Source organism: Esox lucius, chromosome 8, assembly GCF_011004845.1.
Source record: "Esox lucius isolate fEsoLuc1 chromosome 8, fEsoLuc1.pri, whole genome shotgun sequence".
NCBI classification, from domain to species: Eukaryota; Metazoa; Chordata; class Actinopteri; order Esociformes; family Esocidae; genus Esox; species Esox lucius.
The window spans coordinates 10,061,546-10,084,549 of NC_047576.1; the positions used below are offsets into that span (position 1 = coordinate 10,061,546).

A 23,004-nucleotide genomic window follows, 5' to 3' on the forward strand; every position below is an offset into this window, starting at 1 on the left:
AGTTAATATTTTATTATATGGTAAAACAATGCAATATAACACTGGTTGAATGAAATTATTAAAATGTGTTTTATTACAAAAAGTACCATAGCCAAGTCATCAGATTGAAACTTTCAAAAGTGGGGAAATTCACTTTAGAGGCTGTCAGTGGTCCAAGATGTTATTCCATTTACCTAAAATCTATTTGTTACACAACCTCATACATCATTTGATTCTATGTCCAGAAATGAAAAATGTCCTCAAATTCACGGTGCGTTCTCATTCCAATAAACAATTTAAAAAAAAAGAAATACCAATAAGTTACAGTGCAATTAGTTAAATACTCAAAGCTGTGACTTTATTCACTAAACCCTTTCTTCCTGTCCTCCACCCAGATCTTTCATCAGAAAACATCTGAGAGAGAAACATTTTTGGCACATTCTTAAAGCATTAATACAGCTATCAAAAGAAATGCATAGTGTTATTTTTCCACAGAGTTTCCACACTCATACTGAACCTTCACTGGACTGTCATATTCAACGGTGGTGAAACAGTATCACCAAATTTGTCTGAGAACTTAAACTGACTGCTATCACTATATCTTTTAACCATGTTTTTGTAGGGTTGGTCACTGTGTTTTAAACATTTACATTTACTGTTTTACCGCACAAATCCAAAAAGGTTTTTGGTGGTGGAGGACAGCCAGATCAGGAAAGAGTGCACATCCTTTGTAGACAGTACTATGGTAGACATCTGGGCACCCCACCCATCTGTGCAAACAAAACGTTTTGAAAGAAGGGACACAGTGGGATTACAAAGTGTCCTCGGAAACAGCAGCAGTTCAGAAAGTTGATGAAAAGAAAAAATATTTGAATGTAAAATGAAAAAAGCAAGGTAATCTCAGGCGCTGGTGGCATCCATTACTGAGGACTGGAAGACACATCCACAATTATAGACACATCTGCCAACATCTGTTCACCCGTTCAAGCACAAGCACGCTGGTCTTCATAACAAATGAGCTTGAATTTGATCGTAAAGGACAGCACCCCCCCCATCACAGCAAAGAAAGCCTAAGTGGTGCAGCCCAAAGGCACTCAACCAGGAGCACATTCGAGTCCAAATGAGGCTGAACCAGGGTTTGTTTGGGGGTGTCGGCTTGAATGACGTCACATATTTAAGATGTGTTCTGCTCGCTGATGAATGTAAAGATTATCATTTGTATTTTTTCTTTGTGTTTTTTTTTTTATATCACTCCATTGCATATTACAAAACCATGTAATGTGTTTCTGAATATCATATGTGCATATGTTTTTCAAGAGATCATCTTTTACACAGGCCATTTGCTCTTTTTTTTCCCTAACATCCTGATAAAAATAGCCATATTGGTTATCAAGATTATCTTTAAACAAAATCATAAGGATGACGCTCAACCTAGTCAATCAATTTCAGCTACATCAGCTGTCATTAACCAGCGATCAGCTTAAATGCCTTCATTTAAGTGCAACAACAGATGTCACAAAACCAGAAATCTGACAATACACTGTCCATACAGGAACTCAAATATCCAACACCTAGTCATTGAAAGCAAGAAAAAATAAATAAGGAGAGAGTGAAATGTTTCCCTTAAAAATCAGTATGTGTGATTCACATTTAAAGCACACATCAATACTACACCAATGTGGCTTGTCGAACAACACAGGTCAGGCTGGGGAATGTCTCTATGGTTACTACCACACTGTGCAGTGATATGTCAGTACATGCACGTAAAACAAAACCAGCCCATTACATGCAAACTCTCAAACCCATGTAGGTGACACGATGCAATTACGACGCAATACTTCCCATAGTTTAGCCTTCACTCCTGGAACGAGGGTTAGAAACTGAAAAGAGCCACTAGGCTTTTTTTAATTTTATTGGAACGATCTAATTAAAATAACCTATTCAAAAACATAGAGCCAGCTCTCTATTCTAGAGGAGCGTTCGCATGGTTACTGTGAGAATGCTTCAGTCCTGCAACAGGAAGCACATAAGCTATTTTGTAATGAGACTAGATGCCTAGAAATCAATAGCTCAACATTCCCATGTGAGTGTTTGTTAGAGCTTAGTTCTAAATGCCCTGCTAGGCTACACAAGAGGACATTCACATAATTGACACCTTTTTTTTTTTTTTTTGCTAAAAATGTAATGTAAATATAAGACAAAGGTTATAAGAAATAACAGATACATTATCTACATGATAAAAAAAATAATACAAAACAACAATTAAGTAAAATAACAACTGAAATATGATTGTTTGTTTAACTAAATGGTGTGTCGTGTGTTTGTTTTTTTGTTTTTTTGTGAGACCCCTCAACTCATTTAGACCTAAGTCTGAATCAATCTAGCTCGTCAAGCACGCTTGCATTCAGAGTGAAGTGCCAGGAGGTGGGGCTAGAGGAGCCGTTATAGATGCTTCTCCTTGTTGATCCCATTTTGGACTTGCCTCCTGTGAGGAGGGGAGGAGGGGAGGAGGGGAGGAGGGGAGGGAAGAAAATTGGACAAGATGATCAGCACACGCACACGTGATCATACCGAAAGGATATCACCGGTGTTCAAGGCCGCCAGATAAACCAGGGACAGGCCATACCACATGATCTCACGGGCCACCCTTTGATCCTGTTTATTGGTCCATTACACAAGCCAAGGCCACACTTGTCAGATCTGCTGAGGCTAAAGCAGTGGCACATCCTTTTATGAGGAGCCTGGTGTGATTACAGGTTCATTGTAGGTATAGAGGGACGCAATCCTGATGTCCACAACATACTGACTGTGTGTGTGTGTGTCTCCGTGCGTGTAAGTGTATATAGGAAGTACATACAGCTCTGGAAAGAATTAAAGAGACCACTGCACCTTTCTCTTTCCTTTCCAAAAAAAGTCGAAAAGGAAGGTTTTGAGTGAGGAACAGAGGGGTTACGTTTTTGGAAAGGAAAGAAAAAGGTGAGGTGGTCTCTTAATTTCTTCCAGAGCTGTATTTATACACAACTGGCATCATTAGGATGGGCTCCGGGACCATGGGCTTTTTGGTCATAGCCAGGGACTTTTGAAGGTGCACAAGTATTTTCATATTTTTTGGTTGACTTTGAATAACGGTGCTCATCACTTGTACCACATATCTACTGACGGGGGCTTATTCCTACATTTACAGTGTCAGTATTCAGACTACTGATCAATTCTCTCAATTCACTGAATTACAAATGATGCACTCCCCCCTAGCTTGGTCCTTTCAAGGATTTGTCACAATAAAAGTATTTTAGTAAGTATGTATCACAGTGTCGGAGTGGTTTTGTCCCGGTTTTCTAGGCAGATTTGCTCCCACGTTGTTCAGGTTGGTGGGACAACACGTGGGACAGCATTTTCAAATAGTGTCACAGGTTCTCAATGGGCCTGAGATCAGGGCTTTGACTGGGCCAATGTGGGACATTCAGCTTCTGGATCTCGTTGCTGTGGCCTTTGGCCACAGTGTTATAAATGCTTGTCTGCAGTCAACCTGGTCCAAAGAAAAGACCGAACTCAATCCCCTGGACTAGCTTCTATTAACCCTTTGATGTGGCAGAAAGGGAGGTGGCGAGGGAGAGAATACATTTGACCAGACTAGTGCAGAGCAGGATCAGTTGGTTGGCTGCCTCAGCAGAACAGTGTTTTTCTTAAGTGTTGAGGGTAATCTCCCCTGAACACATTCTGCATGTAAACACAAGACTGTCCGGAGTGGGATGTGTGAGATAACTAACAGCATTAATTCACTTTTTTATTTTCATCATTGGATATGTTGACGTATCAGGGTTGAGAAAGGCAGCGCTCAAACTGGGTGCAATATTTTGAAGATTGCGTGTGCTGTAGTTAACGTTCCACCTAGGAAACAAACGGAACCCTACAATAAAATAAGCTTTCCTACTAAAAAAAGTGCCAGAACAGAAAACAGGCCAGGTTTGTGGATCTACTGTCTTGTCTACACAAAAGGAAGTCCAAATTACCTTTAGATAGAGACAGTCATCTGGCTAAAACAACTGCACTGGAGGAGCTATCATGTAGTTGAACAAACTATGCAGGACTTCTGTGTTTCAAAGATAAGGTTCAGGGTCTGAGTTAGGGATTAAGGGTTAGAGTAAAAATTTGGTGTAGGGTTATGGACAAGCTTTTGGGTTTAGGTTAAGGCTTGGCTTAGTAAACATATATTTTTTTAAGTTAAAAAAGTATGTTATGTGTGTGTTTCTGTGACTGGATGTTTTTCTCACCGTTCAGTGGAGTTGGTAAGTGGCTGATTTTCAGCAGAATGGTTGAGATGTCCTGCCTCTTCACTCTGTTGTTGTTGCTCTGAGGCTTTGAGCAGGGCCCTCTGGGCTCCCTCCTCACCCTCATACTCCCTCAGGTCTTTCACGTCATTCATCTGCCCTGTCAGCACTTTAGCCAACAACGCCACTATAAACTGTGGGGAGAGGAAGGTCAAAAGTCAGAGTTACTTGATAGAAGAGAAGGGTGACACGTCTTCCACCTAACATCCCCTAAACTTTCAAATTAACTTTAAAAGCTTTAAAAATTGTGAATGCACAGCAATTTCATGTATTTACAAAATTAAAGTTGGGTTACAATTTTCTTCTGCCAGATGCCAACTGAAGTTGTTCCACTGAATTCTTACTATGCTACATTTTGGCTACGTCCTGGAAAACAGTATGTTACTAGTATGTTTTCTACTCACCAAAAACCAGTAGATATTCATGCAGAGGAGCATTAACAGTAGGAAATTAAAGAAGAAGTAGAAGGGAATGTTTGGGACGGATTGGAGGCTTGACACACAGGTGGCGTACAGAACCTTCAGAGGAAACCAGTAGAGACGAAACCAAAACCTTCACAGGATGGAAACAACAAAGAACAGTATTATTCTGATCCATTCCATCACCACTGTGATCAATCAGGACATGTGTCCTGGTTTGTGTGTGTGTGTGTGTGTGTTTTCTTGTCCCTCACCAAGTGATGCTGAAGCTGACAAAGCCCATACTGGACAGGATGTCATGGATAGGGTAGTAGCCCCCTCCCCGGGTCTTGAAATAAACATTGAGCTTGGTGAACTCCAGCTGGACGTCATTGATGTCATGTAAGAACAGCACCAGCAACCCAATGTTGTGGAACCTGAGAGGAGATAGTGGGGGTGGAGCTCAGCGTCAGTACAAAAATAATGATTAGGAACAGCGGCTTTGATAACGAGATGGTGCAATGGGACTCTTTGTCAATGACACGGATTGACGTGAAAATATTATTAAAGTTGGTATGGTGGACGTTGATTTCAAATAACACTAGTAAATAAAAACAAGCTGTTAACATAAAATAAGCTAGTGGCTTTTGAACCAATGGCATTCTTATACTACAAGTCATAATTTGACACTACATTCAAATATAATTTAAAACTACTGGTGAAAGGTATGTAATAGACAGATTACACAGCTTAAAAGTTTGACAGCGTTTCCCCGACTCGGGACCTGATAGACTTGGAGCTACCAGACAGGAAGGGTGTGGTTAGCTACCTGATAGATTCGGGGCTACCAGACAGGAAGGGTGTGGTTAGCTACCTGATAGATTCGGGGCTACCAGACAGGAAGGGTGTGGTTAGCTACCTGATAGATTCGGGGCTACCAGACAGGAAGGGTGTGGTTAGCTACCTGATAGATTCGGGGCTACCAGACAGGAAGGGTGTGGTTAGCTACCTGATAGATTCGGGGCTACCAGACAGGAAGGGTGTGGTTAGCTACCTGATAGATTCGGGGCTACCAGACAGGAAGGGTGTGGTTAGCTACCTGATAGATTCGGGGCTACCAGACAGGAAGGGTGTGGTTAGCTACCTGATAGACTTGGGGCTACCAGACAGGAAGGGTGTGGTTATTTACCTGAAAGCATAGGAGAAGGTAATGAGAGCCAGGGTGATAACATGGTGCACCACCATTACGGTGGAGTCCTTCCTCCAGGCGTCCATGTACACTGTGGCATAGATGGAGTGTCCGTAGAAGCTGCCCTGTATCAGGTAGGCAATGGCAATGTCCATGGGCACCATCATGCCACTCTTCCAGTCTGGGGGACAGAGAAGACATGAGAGGGTTGGAGAAAACAAACACTGACACCACATACACACATGTTGACATGGACAAACAACACACCAGGGCTTCCATTGGGATATGTTGGGGCTGGAAAATGTGTAGCATTTTATTTTCTTGGACATTTGAGAATTGCACAGGCACATTTAGCCTGCGGCACTATAAACTGATTACAATGCTACGAGTTCTGTTCTCAATGTTTGCCAAGACCTAGGAAACTATGTTCTTATAACATGACAGGTTTTGATTGAAGAGAAAAACATTTGCCACTGCATTTACACTGCTAAATCATAAATGTTTTCATGAACATTAATTAACACAATGTTTTAATACACCTATAGCCTACACAGTTATGCATACAGGCTGTTTGAATATTTTTAATCAATCTAATTATTAACAAAACCGAGCCACTTGTGTAGGCCAATGTAATTCATTTGGTCTACAACTGCAGAGGCAGTCATTTTGCCAAGTTGAGAATCAATTCAACAATTGCCTCAAAACCAGAGGCGGCACCAGACCCGGCAATCGGCCAAGTTTTGCGAACTGGACATTAGCGCATCTGGTGTTATGAAACGCTCGCAACCGGAGACTGCGAGTGGTTCGTCGTGCACTAGTTTGGCTTATCAGCAGAGCATGCCCGTGTCTGCCTCTTATCACGTTGTCGAGTGATCCACTGTACTGCCGTTGGGAAATCGAAACTGCCCAAATCCTTCGCGCAACCTGCATTAGCGTGTTTACATCTTCCTCGTGATGACAGGAACTTGAGTCCATCTTCATTCGTTTTGGAGAATCCGATCTCCGTGGGCACACTGTTAATCGGCATAATTAAGGCAATCTTTGACAGTTTTTGTCAGTTACGTTACTTCATTGAAGTCCCTTGTGAGGAAGTTTGGGGAATTTTTTGGTCAACAGTCGATAATTCTACCTACTAAAAAAAATCTAAAGTCAGCTATAGCCGGCTAACGGAAGCCCTAACACACACACACACAAATCCCAGTCGGTTAAGGTCAAGTTCAGAGGGGAGACAACGTTAACATCAAAATATAACGTTATTACTTGGTTTTCTTGATCCTACAAGACGGTGTAACTGGCTATGAGCTCAGAATGAATGTTTTGTTTTTAGATCTGGGGGGGCAGCTGTTCTGTTTGGTTATACTAGGTGGCCTCCTGTGGAACACCAGATGTGGGGGCAGCAGGGATGTCAGGTTTTGCAGGCATTTTAGGACATGGGTCATCTTCCCCTTAAGGTTATATTTAATGGAAAGTTTCTCTCTGGAAATTTGGGCCAACTTTAGTCCCCATGAGATAAGGTTACAGGCTGTAATGTTTATTGATCAAACGTTCCATCATTAAACATTGAGAACATAGAGGCAATGGAAGAAGAGATGCAAAGTACATTAAAGTTCTATAGGAATAGGAGCCTCTCTCCCCCCTCCTTGTCTTTTTCTACCAGAGCTAAGGCCCCCCTCTCTCTCTCTGAGAACTAAGAGCAGAGCCACATTACCCTGAAAAGGCTGAATGACGACTCTCAATGTGAACGTTTTTACAAAAGTGCAGAGCCTTTTAAAGAACAACAGAACACATCTATTAAAGCTATAGAGATTGAGACATAAAAGTGGGATGGAATTGGAAAGAATGCCATAAAGGAAGGACAATTTAGGACTCATTTTAGGATGGTATTAGGTTGTATATGGTCACGACCAAAGTTTAGACATGCCATGTGGGCTTAACTTTGTGCACATACCAAATGCAAATGTCTCAAAACACAAATATGGCTTCTTTTTTTAAATACCATTAGAAGCCTCCTGATGGCTCTACAGCTCTTTATCAGTGGTATTCAAATCTGGACCTAAAAGCCAGTTCTATTACAACCCTCTAAACAGGAACTTGTTTAGACTTGGGACACCAGGTGGGTGCAATTAATGATGAGGTACATCAGAATCCCAGCTGGCTGTGGACCTCGTAGTGGAGGCTGACTCTGGACTTTGTAGGGAATAACCCTGCGCTATATTAAGGTTGGAATGCCTCGCTTATTTAAGTATAGGTTTGTATGTTACCTGCCTTTTCTAGAACTGGAGCTAGCTGTAGACCACTACTGATGTATTACCCACTTAACTTATATACATTATGTTCATATAATGATTTTTTTTACCTTGTCTCATGTACTATGTCTTACCATAGAATACGGAGGGTGGGTTGTGGAAAAAGTTGTAGTTGGTGAAGAAAAGCAGGTAGGTGCTATAGGACCAGGACATGGTGTAGAAGACCAGCTTCCATGCGCTCTCTGGCATCTTGTCGGTGTCTTGTGGCTGGAGGCCACACCATTGTGCAAATGGCTGCAACACACAATGTAAACAATTGTTTTATTATATTTCTCATTGCAGTGAGTCCCAAATTATTTGACCCCACCTGTACATATTAGTGCTCTACCATATACGCCCCTTGATGAAGTTCACACACATGAAACCCAATGAACACATGGTTTCAAACATAAGACGGAACATGTCTTCTTGTGCTTCTCGGTCCATTTATAGTCTGCTAAGCAGGCAAAAAAATACAGGAAGTCAGAAAGAGGCAGTGTGAGTGTGCGCAGACTCTCACGCGAAACATCCCCCACGCCTTCCTGTGTCTCGATAAACCCGGCCCAACACTAGGTCAGCAGACGATCTGTTGGCCCGTGTCCCAGATAAGAAACCAAACTCCTGCTCCTTATCTTTCCACATGACAGAAGAGCTGTGCCTCTCGGTGTGACAGGCCCGACCCACACCAAGTATGCCTTGAGCTCCGGTTGTAACCAGAGATTTTACAAGTGAAAGTGGTTGCCGATACATTTCAATCACTGGTTAACAGTAGGACCAGGCCTGGGTCATATGTCTATGCCAATGTGATAAGTGCAGCAGAAACAAACCATCTTTCTATGTTCATTTCCTCTTTTTCAGATGCACTGGGTGCAAAAGATACACCAGGGGGCACAGGACAAAGGGAGCGAAATGGAGAAAGAGAGAGAGAGAGCAGGAAGGAAAGAAGGCGGAGAGAGTACCCCGATCACTGCCACAGTGATGTGCAGCATGTTGTCACGTGATTTACATCTTCGCCCCCTGATAGGTCCCCACAGCCTGTCCTACGTGACTGACGTGCATCCCATCCAGCAGGATATCACCGCCCGCCTCAGACCTAACCCTAACCACTCCCACAGCACCCCTGCCTGTGACGTTGGTTCCTAGAAGCCAGCTGTCAGTTCAGACTACTCCACTGCAAGCCTGTCCGCTCCCAGGTTAGAGTGACTGCAACACAATCAGGCCACATCGTCACCCCACGAGCAGCTGCCATTAACACACTACATAGCCAATGTACGGGCTGAGCACATCTCTAATTCATTCATGATCAGACCTCCGCTTTTTGTGCCATCCCTCCTTAGTCGCCGGATTCTACATTCTGGTGTGTGTGGCTGTGAGTGTGTGCGTGCATTAACTCACACACTTGCATCTTCTTGATGACTCCATATTTTCCTAACTGGAATCAAGGTAATGGCTTCCCCCTGGGTTTTCGGCTGATGCTGCAGAAACAAGGGAGATCCTTGCAGGCACTGTTCCTCTGCTCTAACCTCATGGTAAAACTGTCAGTGTCACTCTTTTCCTATGGTCCCTTTCTCCATTAAAAGGGGAGACATGGAGAAAGGGAGAGGGCAGGCGAAACAGAAAGAGAGAAACTGCACAATAAACTATTGCCATGGCAACTGATTGATGCTGTTAGCTGTTGCTGCCAGAATATCCCAGCGGTGCCCTCCCTTCAACCAGATCTCCGTGTCACCCCTCTGCCTCGCTCAAAATCAAAGAAAAACAGTAGTGGGATGAATGTTCCAACTGGACTGCAAAGCTCTGGTCACTGACATATCCCCAGACAAAACCAACACCAACAGCTTCCGACTGGTCCAGAATCCCCACAAGCTGACACCACCACCAATCTCTGACCTTCCCCCAGTCGATGCCTCCTCTCCATCCACCGCCCCTCCTGCTGGTCTCTTTGTAACTCCGTTATTCCGCACCAAGGGTGAAAGCACACTCAGGCACTCTGCACCCATCTGCAGCCATCTCATCTGTGCCTCAATCTTGTGTCTTTCCGGGTGCCCTATGGTTCCCTGTCCCCCACAACCCACACCCTAAACCTGAACCTAAAGTGTCTCTCTACCCTATTCCCCACCAGCCAAAAAATGCATGATACATAGATATCATCCTGTGCATGTCAATAACAAATGATGTGAAACACTACGCAGAGCTTTTTCTTCCACCCAAATTTGTCTCTTAGTAGTTTTTATGCTGAGTCAGTATACTTATTGTGGCATCAGTAGCAACATAACATTAGACATCGGTCTACTCACCTGAAACTGCACACTGATCCCCTACAGAACCATGTTTTGCAAACCATCCATGGATGTACATTAATTCCTTCCTGTCTTCTCTAAGATGTCAGTGATTAAGTAGAAAAAAACTATGTTAAAAAACAAGCCTTCTGGGGCAGTGCTTGAGGACAGATTTCTTACCAGATTTTTAGAAATGCCTAAACATTTTCTAGACCCAGGGTGTTCCAGTTCAATCCTGATAGCAGCGTACAAACAATGTCGGACAGGGTTGCCCTGTCATGTCACGCTATAGCGACTCCTTGTGGTGGGTTGGGTGCCTGCTAGTGATGGGAAGTTCGACTATTTCTACTGACTCAGAGTAAAAGGTTGGATTCTTTTGAGTAATTTCGTTCATTTGAGTCAATAATTATGATGAGAATGCTCATCATCATAATGCCGTTTACGTGTCTTCTCTATCAAAAATAAAATACTACATTATTTACTGTAGGCTATGCATCCAATTATTTGTTGCAAACGTATTCAGGACGCGACTTTCTAGATCAACTTTTCTTAATGAACGTCAAACTAACAGCTGTTAGACGGAGCGTAGTCTACTGAGCTGGAAGCCAGCGGTCGGGGTAGAACTCCGCTGGCAGACGTTCAAATGAACGAAACAACTGACCAAGTCAGTCGTTCACGAGTCTTTTTACTTAGGCAAAGGCTCAGTATATGATGTTATCTGGGTTTATCATTACAATAAAAAATCAACTACCACTTGAATTATTTTAGACCTACCATGTGTCCAAATATCTGTTACAAACAGATCTTTGTTTGGTTATTGTCTTGGTCTATTTTTCTTTACGAACGCAAAACTAACAGCATATGCCGTGGTTGGGTAGATCTCCGCTGCCAGTCGTTCAAATGAACGAAACAACCGTTCAATTGAACGATAAAACTGACCAAGACAGTCGTTCACAAGTCTTTTTACTCAGGCAAAGGCAGCGGCTCCGTGCTTGTTTTCATCTTTTTCATGGTATCAGTAATCAACTAACTATATTAATTATTATAGTCTGCGTTCAATTATCAGTTATAAACATGTCTTTATGATGTTCCTGCCTTGATCTATTTGTCTCTGCGAATGCACATAGAAGTTGATCGGAGAACTGAGCTGGAGGACCGGGAATGAAGCAAGTGATCATGTTGTAGTAATCCGCTGTCAAAGGTTCGAATGAACGACACAAAAACAAAACAAGTACCTGTCTTGCATAGATAACTATTAAAGTGCACTGAAGTCGCAAACCACTAGCGAGTTAAACCTAGCGCTATTACCAGCTACACAAGTATGTAATGTTCGCTTGCATTAGCTACAAATATAGCTACTTATACAATCACACACTACATTGGCTGGATGAAAATATATTTGCTAGTACAGCTCTGATCTGAGCAAAAGGATACACAACGTTGTGCCACTTTCTGCACTGCGCATGTATTCACTGCTGTTGGTAACGTCGGTGTTCACATGTTTTTTTTACATCAAAGTGTTCTGCATATTAAAGAGGATAGGTATACCCCAGTGGCATCGGCTGAACCGTTTGTAAAGGCAATAAAGCAAATACAAATAATAATAATCTTCTATCTCTGTGGGTGATTGAGATGATACTTAATTAACATATCATGTAAACATTACTGAGATTTGATGTTGAGGCACTGCCGATGTCCCAATAATTCACTTAATAATGTGAGCCCTGACATATTCTCACAGTTTAATCTGTACATGAGAGATAGTGGCCATTTTATGCAAATTAATTGACCAATTAATCCCTTCCTATCCCTTTATCGCTCAACATCCTTCCTCCCTCCATTCCATTCTCTGTCAACCTCCTCCCTCACTCCCTTCCATTCTCTGTCAACCTCCTCCCTCTCTCCCTTTCTTTCCCCTTCTCTCTCCCCTTCCATCACTCTTTTCTCTCCACCTCCTTCTCCCCGCCTGTCCATTTATTATTCTTCCTCTTCCCTCTGTGTGGGACTTGAGCAGGAACACTGTTTGTTCTTCTCCCAATCCTCACAGAACCAGTAATCCTCCATCTGAACTCCCATCGCCACTTCCTCAACGTCATTCAGTTCCATTCCAAGGCTCCTTCCATCACTGAGTCATCAAATCCATCTCAGAAGGTCAGTCAATGTCTTTTCCCAAACACTACTAAGCATAATGGGAAATGCATGGCTAATTCCCCAGTACTTAATATAGGCTAATCCCAGTACCAACACACAAATCAAAACTGACCAGACTGGATGGATCCAAAAGCAGAGGAATATATTAAAACAAAGTGAGACATCACACACACACACAACAACACACATTAGTCACAATAGACACATCATATTAAAAGATTGCATCTGGTTTTACATTCAATATTAAGCCTGTATATAACATTACAGAGGACACACTTAAACACAAAGGGTTGATTTCAGGGACACAGATTAAGCCTGGCCCAAGACTAGAAAACCAAGTTCAATGGAGAACCGCAAAATCCACTTATAAGGCTATAACACACACTTTGGACGAGAAACATGATACACCCCTGCTACACTAGAAAATGACAAAACACCATTATCACGAATCACGCACGATACTGAACAAACTATGCTCCCTAGACAACAGTCAAACAGCATCCACTCTCCCAAGCTGCAGCAGAACATGAAGCATTTGATTCACCTTATGTGAAACACTACCATGTAAGCTTTATTCATTATTTTATTTCCATTGTCTCCAAATCAAACATCTGTCAAACATCTAACCATAGACTCTTTCAACCTCAACCACAGTGTCTCATCAAATAACTAGGCCTTTAAAAGGCAACCTCCATCTCTGCTGTAACGGCCACACCAAGACAGCCCTTCCTTCACCCAACACAGTAACATCAAGATACAGCACTTTATTGAAGCGCAAATATAAAGAGTTCTTAGTTTGTGATAAATTATTAAGCTGAGATTATATACACACACTGACGCGCACACACAGACACTCTTTGGCACATAACCTGACTACCGCACACTAATGCACACACACTCTCTTAATGGTTTAAGACGGACACATCTCAAACTAATGGTCAGTTCGTCTGGAGAGAAGTTGATCCACTCAGTGTCAAGCATTTTAGCAGTCTGTCTGATGCCTCGGCAAAATTGATGCCTCAGCATGACTCAATCTTCACACCATTTCATCCCTGTTATTTTTCGTCCTATTTTTTCCACTGTTTCAGATTGAGCATTCAACAGTTAACTTTAGTTTTTTACACTAAATTTGTTTTATTGAAGTAACAGTTAGTGTACAAAACTAAAAAGTTACCTTTTGAATGCTCGATCTGAAACAGTGTACACATTTTCCCTGATTAGAGGGTTGCTATGAAAAAACTGTGGCTTCGAGTGGAACTGGCTTGCAGGTCCAGTGTAAAGTACCCCTGGACCAGCCTATGTTTTTCCGTGTGTGCGGATAATAGTGTATTTCATATTGTCAATTAACTGTCCCCAACCTAAAATTCTGACAATACACAGTAACATGACAGCTTTATTCATCACCATTTCTAATCAACTTGTGATAGTCAACTTGTGATCTGTGGTAATATGATCTATAAAGGTCTAAAGAAATAAAACAGTAATACTGAGTTTTTCTTATTGGTGATCCTTTCTTCTTTGGCAGTGGTTTTATGAGGAAGAATCTTGTCTTTTCCACCAGCTAAGTCAGCATCGTAATACAACGCCATACCACACTAAACAGGAAGTGCCAGTTTAAAAGCCACGGGTCAACAGAGAGTGGTGGTCATCTGTTATTTAGCAGCAAAACATATAGAAATCATTTTCTCAATTATTCAAACATGTTGAGTATATGCAGGCATATGTGTGTCGTCCATAACGCAACAGGCAAGAAAATGGCAACACTAAGAGGGGATATAAAGCCAGACTCCCTCAGTTTATGAGGTCACTGTAATTAGCACATCATAGCCTGCCCGGCCAAGCTGGGAGGGCACTCATATACGAACTAAAGAAGAAGCTGGCTGATTAGTGTTGATTCTATTAGCGCTGCTTAGTCCAAATGACACTATAGGGATAAGTTGTTATAGACTTGCATACCCTGGGTAAATCTCTGACAAGATGAAGGAGACTTAGCCATGACGAGGAGCGGTGTGTGTGTGTGTGTGTTGGGGGCGAAGCCTAAGCTTATAGCTGCCTTTGTGTTGGGGCGTCATTGGCTGTTATTGTGAAACAGATGGGTAACTAATGTGGAGCTATCTAGCTGGTTGCTATGCTAACCAACAGTTCTAACTGAGGATCGTCTGATAGAGTAACACAAACCGGGATTACTGAAAAGCATTGGGCTAAACTATAGTCGTAACTTTAAAGAGCATGGAAAGAGTGGAACCCATTGTCAACTTCCGGGGTATCTATTCGAGTCTACACTTGTATTACATTTTTTAGCTAATACTCTTATTCCCAGCAACTCACAGTAGTAGTTACCGCGTATATTTTCACAACTCTCTCAGACTATGGCTCTGATGTTCTTCACCCTCTCTCTATTATCAAAGAGTAGCCTTGTTGTTGTGGTTACAGCTGCCTAATTTCACAGCCGCAATATGCTGTTTTCTTCATATTGGTTTGCCACGCAAACAGTAGAGTGAAACAACATTTTGCTTAAGGCTTCATATTCCAGCTTGCCAGGGGAAAGACAAATAGGCAATCTATAGAAATCACAATAAAGGAGTTCCTTACTGCTTTGTGTCATTTTGTGTTTTGTAAAAATATATTTTGAAGCTGCATCTTCTTACCTCAATTAATTATAGCCATGTAAGCTACATAGAGACCTGCTACACTTAATCGAGCTTCATATGCCGACACGTATGAATGTTGGGACTTTCTGTTGGGACTTTCAATCAAGACAAAATGTTTCCACTACACTAAGTCTCATGACTCATTTAGCACAGTTTTACAAACAGCAGGAAGTTGGACTAATCAGAGAGGATTTGGCAGAGATCATCATCAGCATAGAATTTGGTGATGTAATTTACAGGATTGCTGCTAGCTGACAAGTGTCCCGTTTGCCCAGATACTAATTTTTTTTGGTTGGGGTGACCTGTTCTAGACAGTTTCACAGTTGTGCCATATTCCCTAAATTTCTTCATTATCGACTTTACTGTGCTCCAGGGGACATTCAATGCCTTGGAAATATTATTGTATCGAACCTCTGATTTGTTCATTTGAGGAACCTTGTAATTGTTTGGCTTTGACTGCTTCTTCGTTTTCATCATGTAGTTTCTGTAAGGAATTGTACTAACCAAATCTTACTTTTTGTACCAATATATTATTTAAAAAAATTGGGGATCCCCAAAACAAAAATATAAGTTTTGGTGTAGTATAGATATATTTTAAATGTTTATTTTTCTGAAATGTTTTACTCTAAATAAAAACAGCGTGCCACAAGCCATATGCAATGTAATAAATAACTGTCTTATACTGGTTGATTTTGAAAGAGCCACACAGACACAGAAGTCTTCCCCAGACACACACAGAGCTATTTATAACAGAATTTGATGATGCCATGCTGTCTCCCAGGTGAGGCAATTTACCTCTGGGGATTTTAATGGCCAGAATGTAATCACAGGACCTCTGTTGTGTAGTTTTGTCTTACAATTTGAATGGGTATTTCTGACATTTTAATGGTATTTGTTGAATGGTAATTTCACAACTTTCAACATCATTTTCATTGTCTCTGTCATAAGTCATCACGCATGAAAACTCTGCATTTATATGTTTTTTTGTAACATTCTATGTGTCTCATGAAAGAAATACACTCTATGAATAGAATCCCAACAGTATTGTCTGAGCCCATGTTGTAGGGGACACCTCTGACCTCTGCAGTGCAGGGATCAAGTTAAGACAGAGTAATGATAACATCTGTAAATACCAAGCCAAAAGTTATCTGACAGCTCTGAGCCTCCTGCACATCGGAGCGCAACAGTGTGCATCTCTATCCTCCAGAAAGAAAGTCCATAAAAGGCATTTTTCCACATTAAAGTCAAATATTTTCCCTCTAAGCTGCGCACATGCAGTACGCGCAACTCCTCCTAGACAGTCATGCAAAAGAAATGCACTATATATAAGATATAGCTTTTGCCTGACCACGTAAGAGAAGCCAGCTAAGAAGAGTGAATGTCTCAGACTGACTATACACTGTGACTATACACTGTAAAATAACGGAGTGTCTGCTTGAGCGCTAGTGCGCTCCATCTAGCTAGCTGATGGCAGTCGAAATTTCCAGTCTGAGCAAGCAACAAGATAAGACCTGTCAGTGGTTTTGCTTCTGAAGACACATATTTCAACATCAACTTTCCCCAAGTCTCCTGGAAATTACTTTGATGAAGCCCCTTAATCACAAATTGGACAGCATAAAATGTGTAAGGTAAAAATTAGTCAGGTAGCCTCAATAACTTAGAGGGAAGTGCTAAAGTTTTTAAATAAGTCATAAGATTTTCTGTACAGAATAATAAAGCATTTTTCTTAGTACACTGCTTCGTTTCAACAAAACAAAATACAATATAATGTACACTCACCAACTACTTTATTACATCTGAACATTAGCGCAATCTGCAACTCAATATATACAAAGCATGCAAACAAGTTCAAGAGTTTAACTGTTGTTTGATCAAATGTTAGATTGGGGAAGGTGCCTGATCAAAGCACCTTTGACTGTGGTTTAATTATTGGCTGACCTCCAGTGATTTTCTCTTGAGTTTACAGAGAATAGTGGGATAAAAAAAACATTCAGTGAATGGCAGTTCTGTGGGCGAAAAAACTCCTTGTTAATGGCGTTTAATGCGAGGTCAGAGGGGAATGGCTAGACTCAATAAAGCTGAAAGACATGCAGTGTAATGTCAAGTTGCTACAGTCTTAGTGTTGCAAGATGTTGCAAAGAAATCTCACAAGACAAGAACTTTGCTCAGTGAGAACATACAGTAGAGGAAATACTGAAAATCTGTCAATGTTATTTTATAAAGACCAACTTGAACACAATGCCACGCTCTCTGGGCCAGTCCTAGTTATATTCTATAGCTAATTAGTAGCACAGAGTTTTTCCAACATAGTTGGGTTTGTAGGGAACGAATACTGTAGCTGCATGAAGGGCTGGCAGTCAGTTAGCCAGTCAGTCATTCAATCAGTCAACCAGTCGGCCAGTTAGAGGGTTAGCCAGTCAGTCAGTTAGAAAATCAGTATGTCGATCAGTTAGTCCGTCGGTGGGTTCACCGTTAGCCAGTCAGCAAGCCAGTCAGTCAGTCGATCAATCAGTTAGTCAGTCAGTCATTGGACTGTGGGTCCTGTCTGTAACACACCAACTCCCTCGTTCCTTAAGGTGTTTCTCATCCAGGATCAATCCATAGTAGGCTTGATTAAGTGGGAAAAACGTCAATTTCTTGAATTCTCTGTTCACAGCTGGGCTGACATATGATGTACAGATAATTACAAACACTGTCTAATCATTTATTTCTGTTGAAACTCATATGTACAGTATATACAATACCAGGCAAAACTTGGGACACATACTCATTTCAAGGATTAAAGTGAAGATATCAAATCTATTAAATAACACATATGGAATGTAGCAACAAAAAAAGTGTTAATAAATAAAAACACATTTCATATTGTAGATTCTTCAAAGTATCCACCCTTTGCCTTGATGACAGCACTGCACACACCAACATTCACTCAACCAGCTTCATAAGGTAGTCACCTGGAATGCATTTCAGTTAATGGGGTGACTTTTTAAAAGTTATTTTGTGGAATTTATTTCGTCCTTAATGCATTCAGTTGTTTTGTGACAAAGTAGGGTTTGTAAACAAAATACCAACATTTGTACTGTAGTAGTTCATATTATGGCAAGAACATCTCAAATAAGCAAAGAGACATGACAGTCCATCATTACTTTAAGACAAAGTGGAAAATTTCTACTTTTTCAACTTTGAATGTTTCTTCAAGGGCAGTCACAAAAACCGTCAGGCGTTATGATGAAACTGTCTCTTTTGAGGGACACAACAGGAAAGGAAGAACCAGAGTTACATCTACTGCAGATGATAGGTACATTAATGTTACCAGCCTCAGAAACTGACATTTAACTGCACCTCATATTGCAAATAAACAGTTCAAGTAAAAGACACATCTCAACATCAACTGTTCAGAGGAGACTGTGTGAATCAGGGCTTTATGGTCAAATTGCTGCAAATAATCAACTAATGAAGGAAATTAATAAGAAGAGACTTGCTGGGGCCAAGAAACGTGAGAAATTGACATTTGACCGGAGGAACTCTGTCCTTTAATCTTATGAGTCCAAATGTCAGATCTTTCGTTCCAATCGCTGTGTGTTTGTGAGATACAAAGTGGGTGAAAGGATAATATCTGCACATGTGGTTCCCACCATGAAGCAAGGAGGAGGAGGTGTGATGGTGTGGGGATGATTTGCTGGTGTCACTGTCTGTGATTTATTTACATTTCAAGGCACACTCAACCAACATGGCTACCACAGCATTTTGCAGCTATACGCCATCCCATTAGGTTTCTGCTAAGTGGGACTATTATTTGTTTTTAATAGGACTATGACGCAAAATAATCTTCCAGGCTGTCTAAGGGTTATTTGACCAAGGAGGAGAGTGATGGGGTGCTGCATCAGATGACCTGGCCTCCACAATAATATGTATTATTTCATAGTTTTGAATGTCTTCTCTATTACTCTACAGTATGGAAAATAGTAAAAATAAAGAAATTCCCTTGAAAGAGTAGGTGTGTCCAAACTTTAGACTAGTATTGTATATTTCTGTTCATGTACACCTGGGCTGAGATATTACAAAAACACGTACTGAAGTTTTCCTCCAAAACCATAAAGACAGAATAACGTGCTTCGAACCACATATGTCTGTGAAGACCGACGTTGAGGTCAAGGCAAACAGGGCAAGTGAGTCAGAGTCTGTATGTCTCCAAAGAGCTGAGTCCCCGAGATCTTTTATTAGCCCCACGCTGGATTATGAATGTTCTCCATCGAGGCTCATTATTATTAACACCTTCTAATGATTTATTTCTGAACCAATTATTTGGTGAATAACCAAATTAACCTCTGGAGGCACCACTGGGACAAATTGATATAAACCTATGTTCAGTCTTTTGTCTGTTAATTTGTATTTAACAGCTGCGTCTCTAATTTCTGAAGTACATCGGTATCAGGCCAATAAATGCAAAATAGGGACTTACCAAATGTCTGAGAAAAAAATAAGTACAAATGCTGATTAGTGTTCTGCAGTATTCCCTATCTTTCAAGATGTAATAGGTTAGTGCAAGGAAACCAGTGTCTCAATGCTACGGTTATACCCAGATTTTACATGCATTGATTTCCTAATTTGTCTACGGACCTAAGTCAATCACCAGTGATTAATGAGGCTACAGCATATGCCAGGTCGGTGGTTTCCATATCTGGGTTCTTAATCTTCTCAGTGATGACTTGCTTGCCGGGCACTGCTCAGGTCTTGGTATACTGAGAGTTTACATTCTATTGCAGAGCGGTTACCTGGGGTGAACATTCTCGTTGGGTGCCTCAATCACTCAATTATGTGCTATATGTATCTGATGCTCATCTTGGCTACAAGATGGACACACAAACACACACACACACAAAGACGGTAAGAGACAAACTAGTTTGAGGCCTTGCTTAGAATGTTGCCGCTATTAAGTTCTTCCTACAACAAAGACAAAAATAATTCAGGAAGCATAAAATATATTAAGCATACAGGCCTTACTAGTAGAAAGACCCCTATAATTAGGAAAGCAGTTTATGGTCCATAAGTACAGACGGAACTGATGTAGTTTAAGGCATATGGTCCAAGAAGTACAGACGGAACTGATTTAGGGTAATGTGTGGTGAAAATGTACGTTGATGTAAAACTATTGGAGAAAGCTGAGTAAGGGTTGTATCTACCTTGAACAGACATTCCGTTAGTCCCCGTCGTATTTGCGTCCACATAACTGCGCAGATGAAGAAAAGGCCGATTTCGGTCCATGTAATATATGCGTTATCCAGGAGCGTCCTTTTCGAGATCTCTAGACCACAAGCGCCACAATCTCTCAAGGCACCAAGCATCACTGTAGACGCTCTAGTTATGAGATCCACATAGCCAGGCATGGGTTCCACTTCCCCTACGCTCATACTGTCATACCCGGGGAGACTGTCCATTCTGGCGGCACGGAAAACGGTGATTTAGAAAACGGCCCCTGGTTTAGGGACAGACCGACTTTTACTTACACGAGGCAGCCCCGCAAGCTCCCTAAGCTTACAAGCTAGCAATGTTAGCCACCTAGCTAACCAAAAAACGCGGAAAACTTAAGCAGCTTAACCTCTCAAGTAGTCTAATTCTTTGTTTTCTAAATTAGGACATGCGCCCATTTTGCATGGGTACAGAAATTATGGATTGGAGTATAGGATCAGAAAAAACTGTGGTAATTGGCAGCTGGATTTATTTAATAGCCAGTGCTAATTACTTATCTATACTTTAACATCACATTTAATTTATGATCCAGTAAATACTGGTTAACAATTTGGCCATTCTTTTACGCGTATCTACCACATCATTTTTGCTATCTTGTTAGCCAATCTAAATTAAACGCAGCACACATACCGAATAGGCCGGCATTTAAAACGGCTACCAAGCTAGCCAAGTCAATCTTCTATCAAATAATATATATCAGTAAAATCACATTCGTGTTGAAAGAAAAAAAATCAAGGAAGTATTATTATCTGGCTACATAAACAGCTATGTGACAGAGTGCGGTGCACTCGAGGTATCACATGCAATTCTGGTGATGTTAAAGTCTCATCTCCGTTATTCGCCTCATATAACATATTTTCGTAATTTCATTAGAAAAACTAGAAAACCCAAAACTAATTACTACCAGATACGAAACCAGTGGTCCATTAACGCCGATAGAAGTCAAGAATGCAGTAATCTTCGATGTTCGGCTTCCTCTGTGGTGCGGCTGCCGCCGGTCAACCTTTCCTGTGTCTTTTTGAAACTGCGTGTCTTGACAAGTGACCCAAAAATTCGCGCTTTTAATCGGATTCAACGTTGAACAAGATCCCAAACGACACTTGCAATCTAACCGGTTACAATAATAAAAGTATGGTAAAAGCTTTTACAGACATGATTACAGTGCCCACCACCTGTTCTGAGCGCAACTCTATTTCAGACGTGCCATGACGTAGACTAAATATGGTCCGCTATCTTCTTCAACTGCTGGGAATTTAAATATATATATATTTAAAGCGATAGTGCACCATATAGCCCACCGTCACACACGTTCAAACACTTGTGTGATGGAGAGTAGGGATACGCCGTGGATATAATTTAAAATAATGTTTTCTCATTTATATACAGCATTGTCGAGCAGGAACCGGCTTGTTAGAATTGTGTTGTGTTGTTTGCTTCGTGTTTACTGAGCGAACATCCATGGCTGCACGAAGAGTGGTGTGATCAGGAAGTGCTGATCAAATCCCACCACTAATGAATTTCGAAATATCGTCAGGGGGTGCTCAGGGACAGGAGGTTTGCAGCACTCCGACTTCCCATGGCTATGCTTACGATATAGAACTATAAACTATACGATATAGAATTTAAACTTAAACTATAAGAACATATTAGAATGTTTAATTTAAATTGTTGACAAACTACTTATTTTTGTAAGGTAAGACAGACACATACCTGATATAAAAAAATGATGTACTGTGTCATTTATATGTGCCGGATTTCATCAAAACCAGGGATGATCCTACTTACAGATTATACATAAACAACATATTAACACAAATCGGAGGTTTAAAATAATTGTTATTTACTAAAGTCCCAGGCTGCATCTTGTCCAACATTTCTAAATGGCTGTACACTGAAGGTAACTACAGAAAAACCACAATGTCTAGATTTTTTCCAGAAGCCAAGTTATTAACTAATAGTTGGCCTGAACAAAATAGTTGACTTGAACTTTGAAAGATTAACAGGCCTATGGGTGTATAATTTTAGATATTTCAGAGTAGCCTATGTGGTCTGACAAACTGTCACACCCAGCAAGCTATTTGAGAAAACCCACTTTTCCTGGCACCATAATGTCACGGGAAGGAACCAGTTTGCAATGTTAAAGCTACTGGTCCAGTCATTGCTACTCACAATCTTAAGAAGAGCAAATGATTTGATCCTGATTTAATAAACCCCAGGGCTATCCTCCAGGTAATGCAAATATTGGATGGAGATATTCATATTCACAGAATGATAAGTCAACCACACTTGCAAAATTCACTCGTGTGTGAATGATGCATCACAAAGTCTATGTTGATTCTTTGCTTCTATGCTACAGTCATGATAAGGCTGAAATTGTCCACAAGTGTCATCCACTAGAGATATTTGGTTGGTAAGGCTTGAGCTTTTCAGTGTGCTCATCCCAGAGTTTCCAGCATCAAATAGTATTCAAATACATTTTCCACAGTCTGATCTG

At 41.1% G+C, this 23,004-nt stretch overlaps 1 protein-coding gene across 3 annotated transcripts; it reads right to left on the reverse strand.

The window, feature by feature from the left end:
• Positions 1-45: 45 nt before the first annotated feature.
• On the reverse strand, positions 46-21,734 carry cers1 (ceramide synthase 1). Of its 3 annotated transcripts, none has more exons than XM_010871460.4 (7): positions 20,444-21,734; positions 8,275-8,434; positions 5,895-6,075; positions 4,981-5,142; positions 4,712-4,859; positions 4,251-4,441; positions 46-2,464 (listed from the first exon to the last, which is right to left on the reverse strand). In XM_010871460.4, exons 1-7 carry the CDS (start codon positions 20,696-20,698, stop codon positions 2,422-2,424), a joined length of 1,140 nt encoding a protein of 379 aa, XP_010869762.1. In that variant the 5' UTR covers positions 20,699-21,734; the 3' UTR covers positions 46-2,421. The 3 variants fall into 3 exon arrangements, with proteins under 3 accessions (XP_010869762.1, XP_010869763.1, XP_010869764.1); XM_010871461.5 differs by lacking the exon at positions 20,444-21,734 and adding an exon at positions 9,575-11,484; XM_010871462.5 differs by lacking the exon at positions 20,444-21,734 and adding an exon at positions 8,529-9,524.
• Positions 21,735-23,004: the final 1,270 nt, after the last annotated feature.

Coding starts and splice junctions, on each gene's coding strand:
- cers1 (XM_010871460.4), bottom strand. CDS start 20,698: ATGGACAGTCTCCCCGGGTATGACAGTATGAGCGTAGGGGAAGTGGAA. Junction 4,442..4,711: donor TGAATATCTACTGGTTTTTG/GTGAGTAGAAAA, acceptor CTCTCCCCACAG/TTTATAGTGGCGTTGTTGGC. Junction 2,465..4,250: donor CTTACCAACTCCACTGAACG/GTGAGAAAAACA, acceptor CCCTCCTCACAG/GAGGCAAGTCCAAAATGGGA.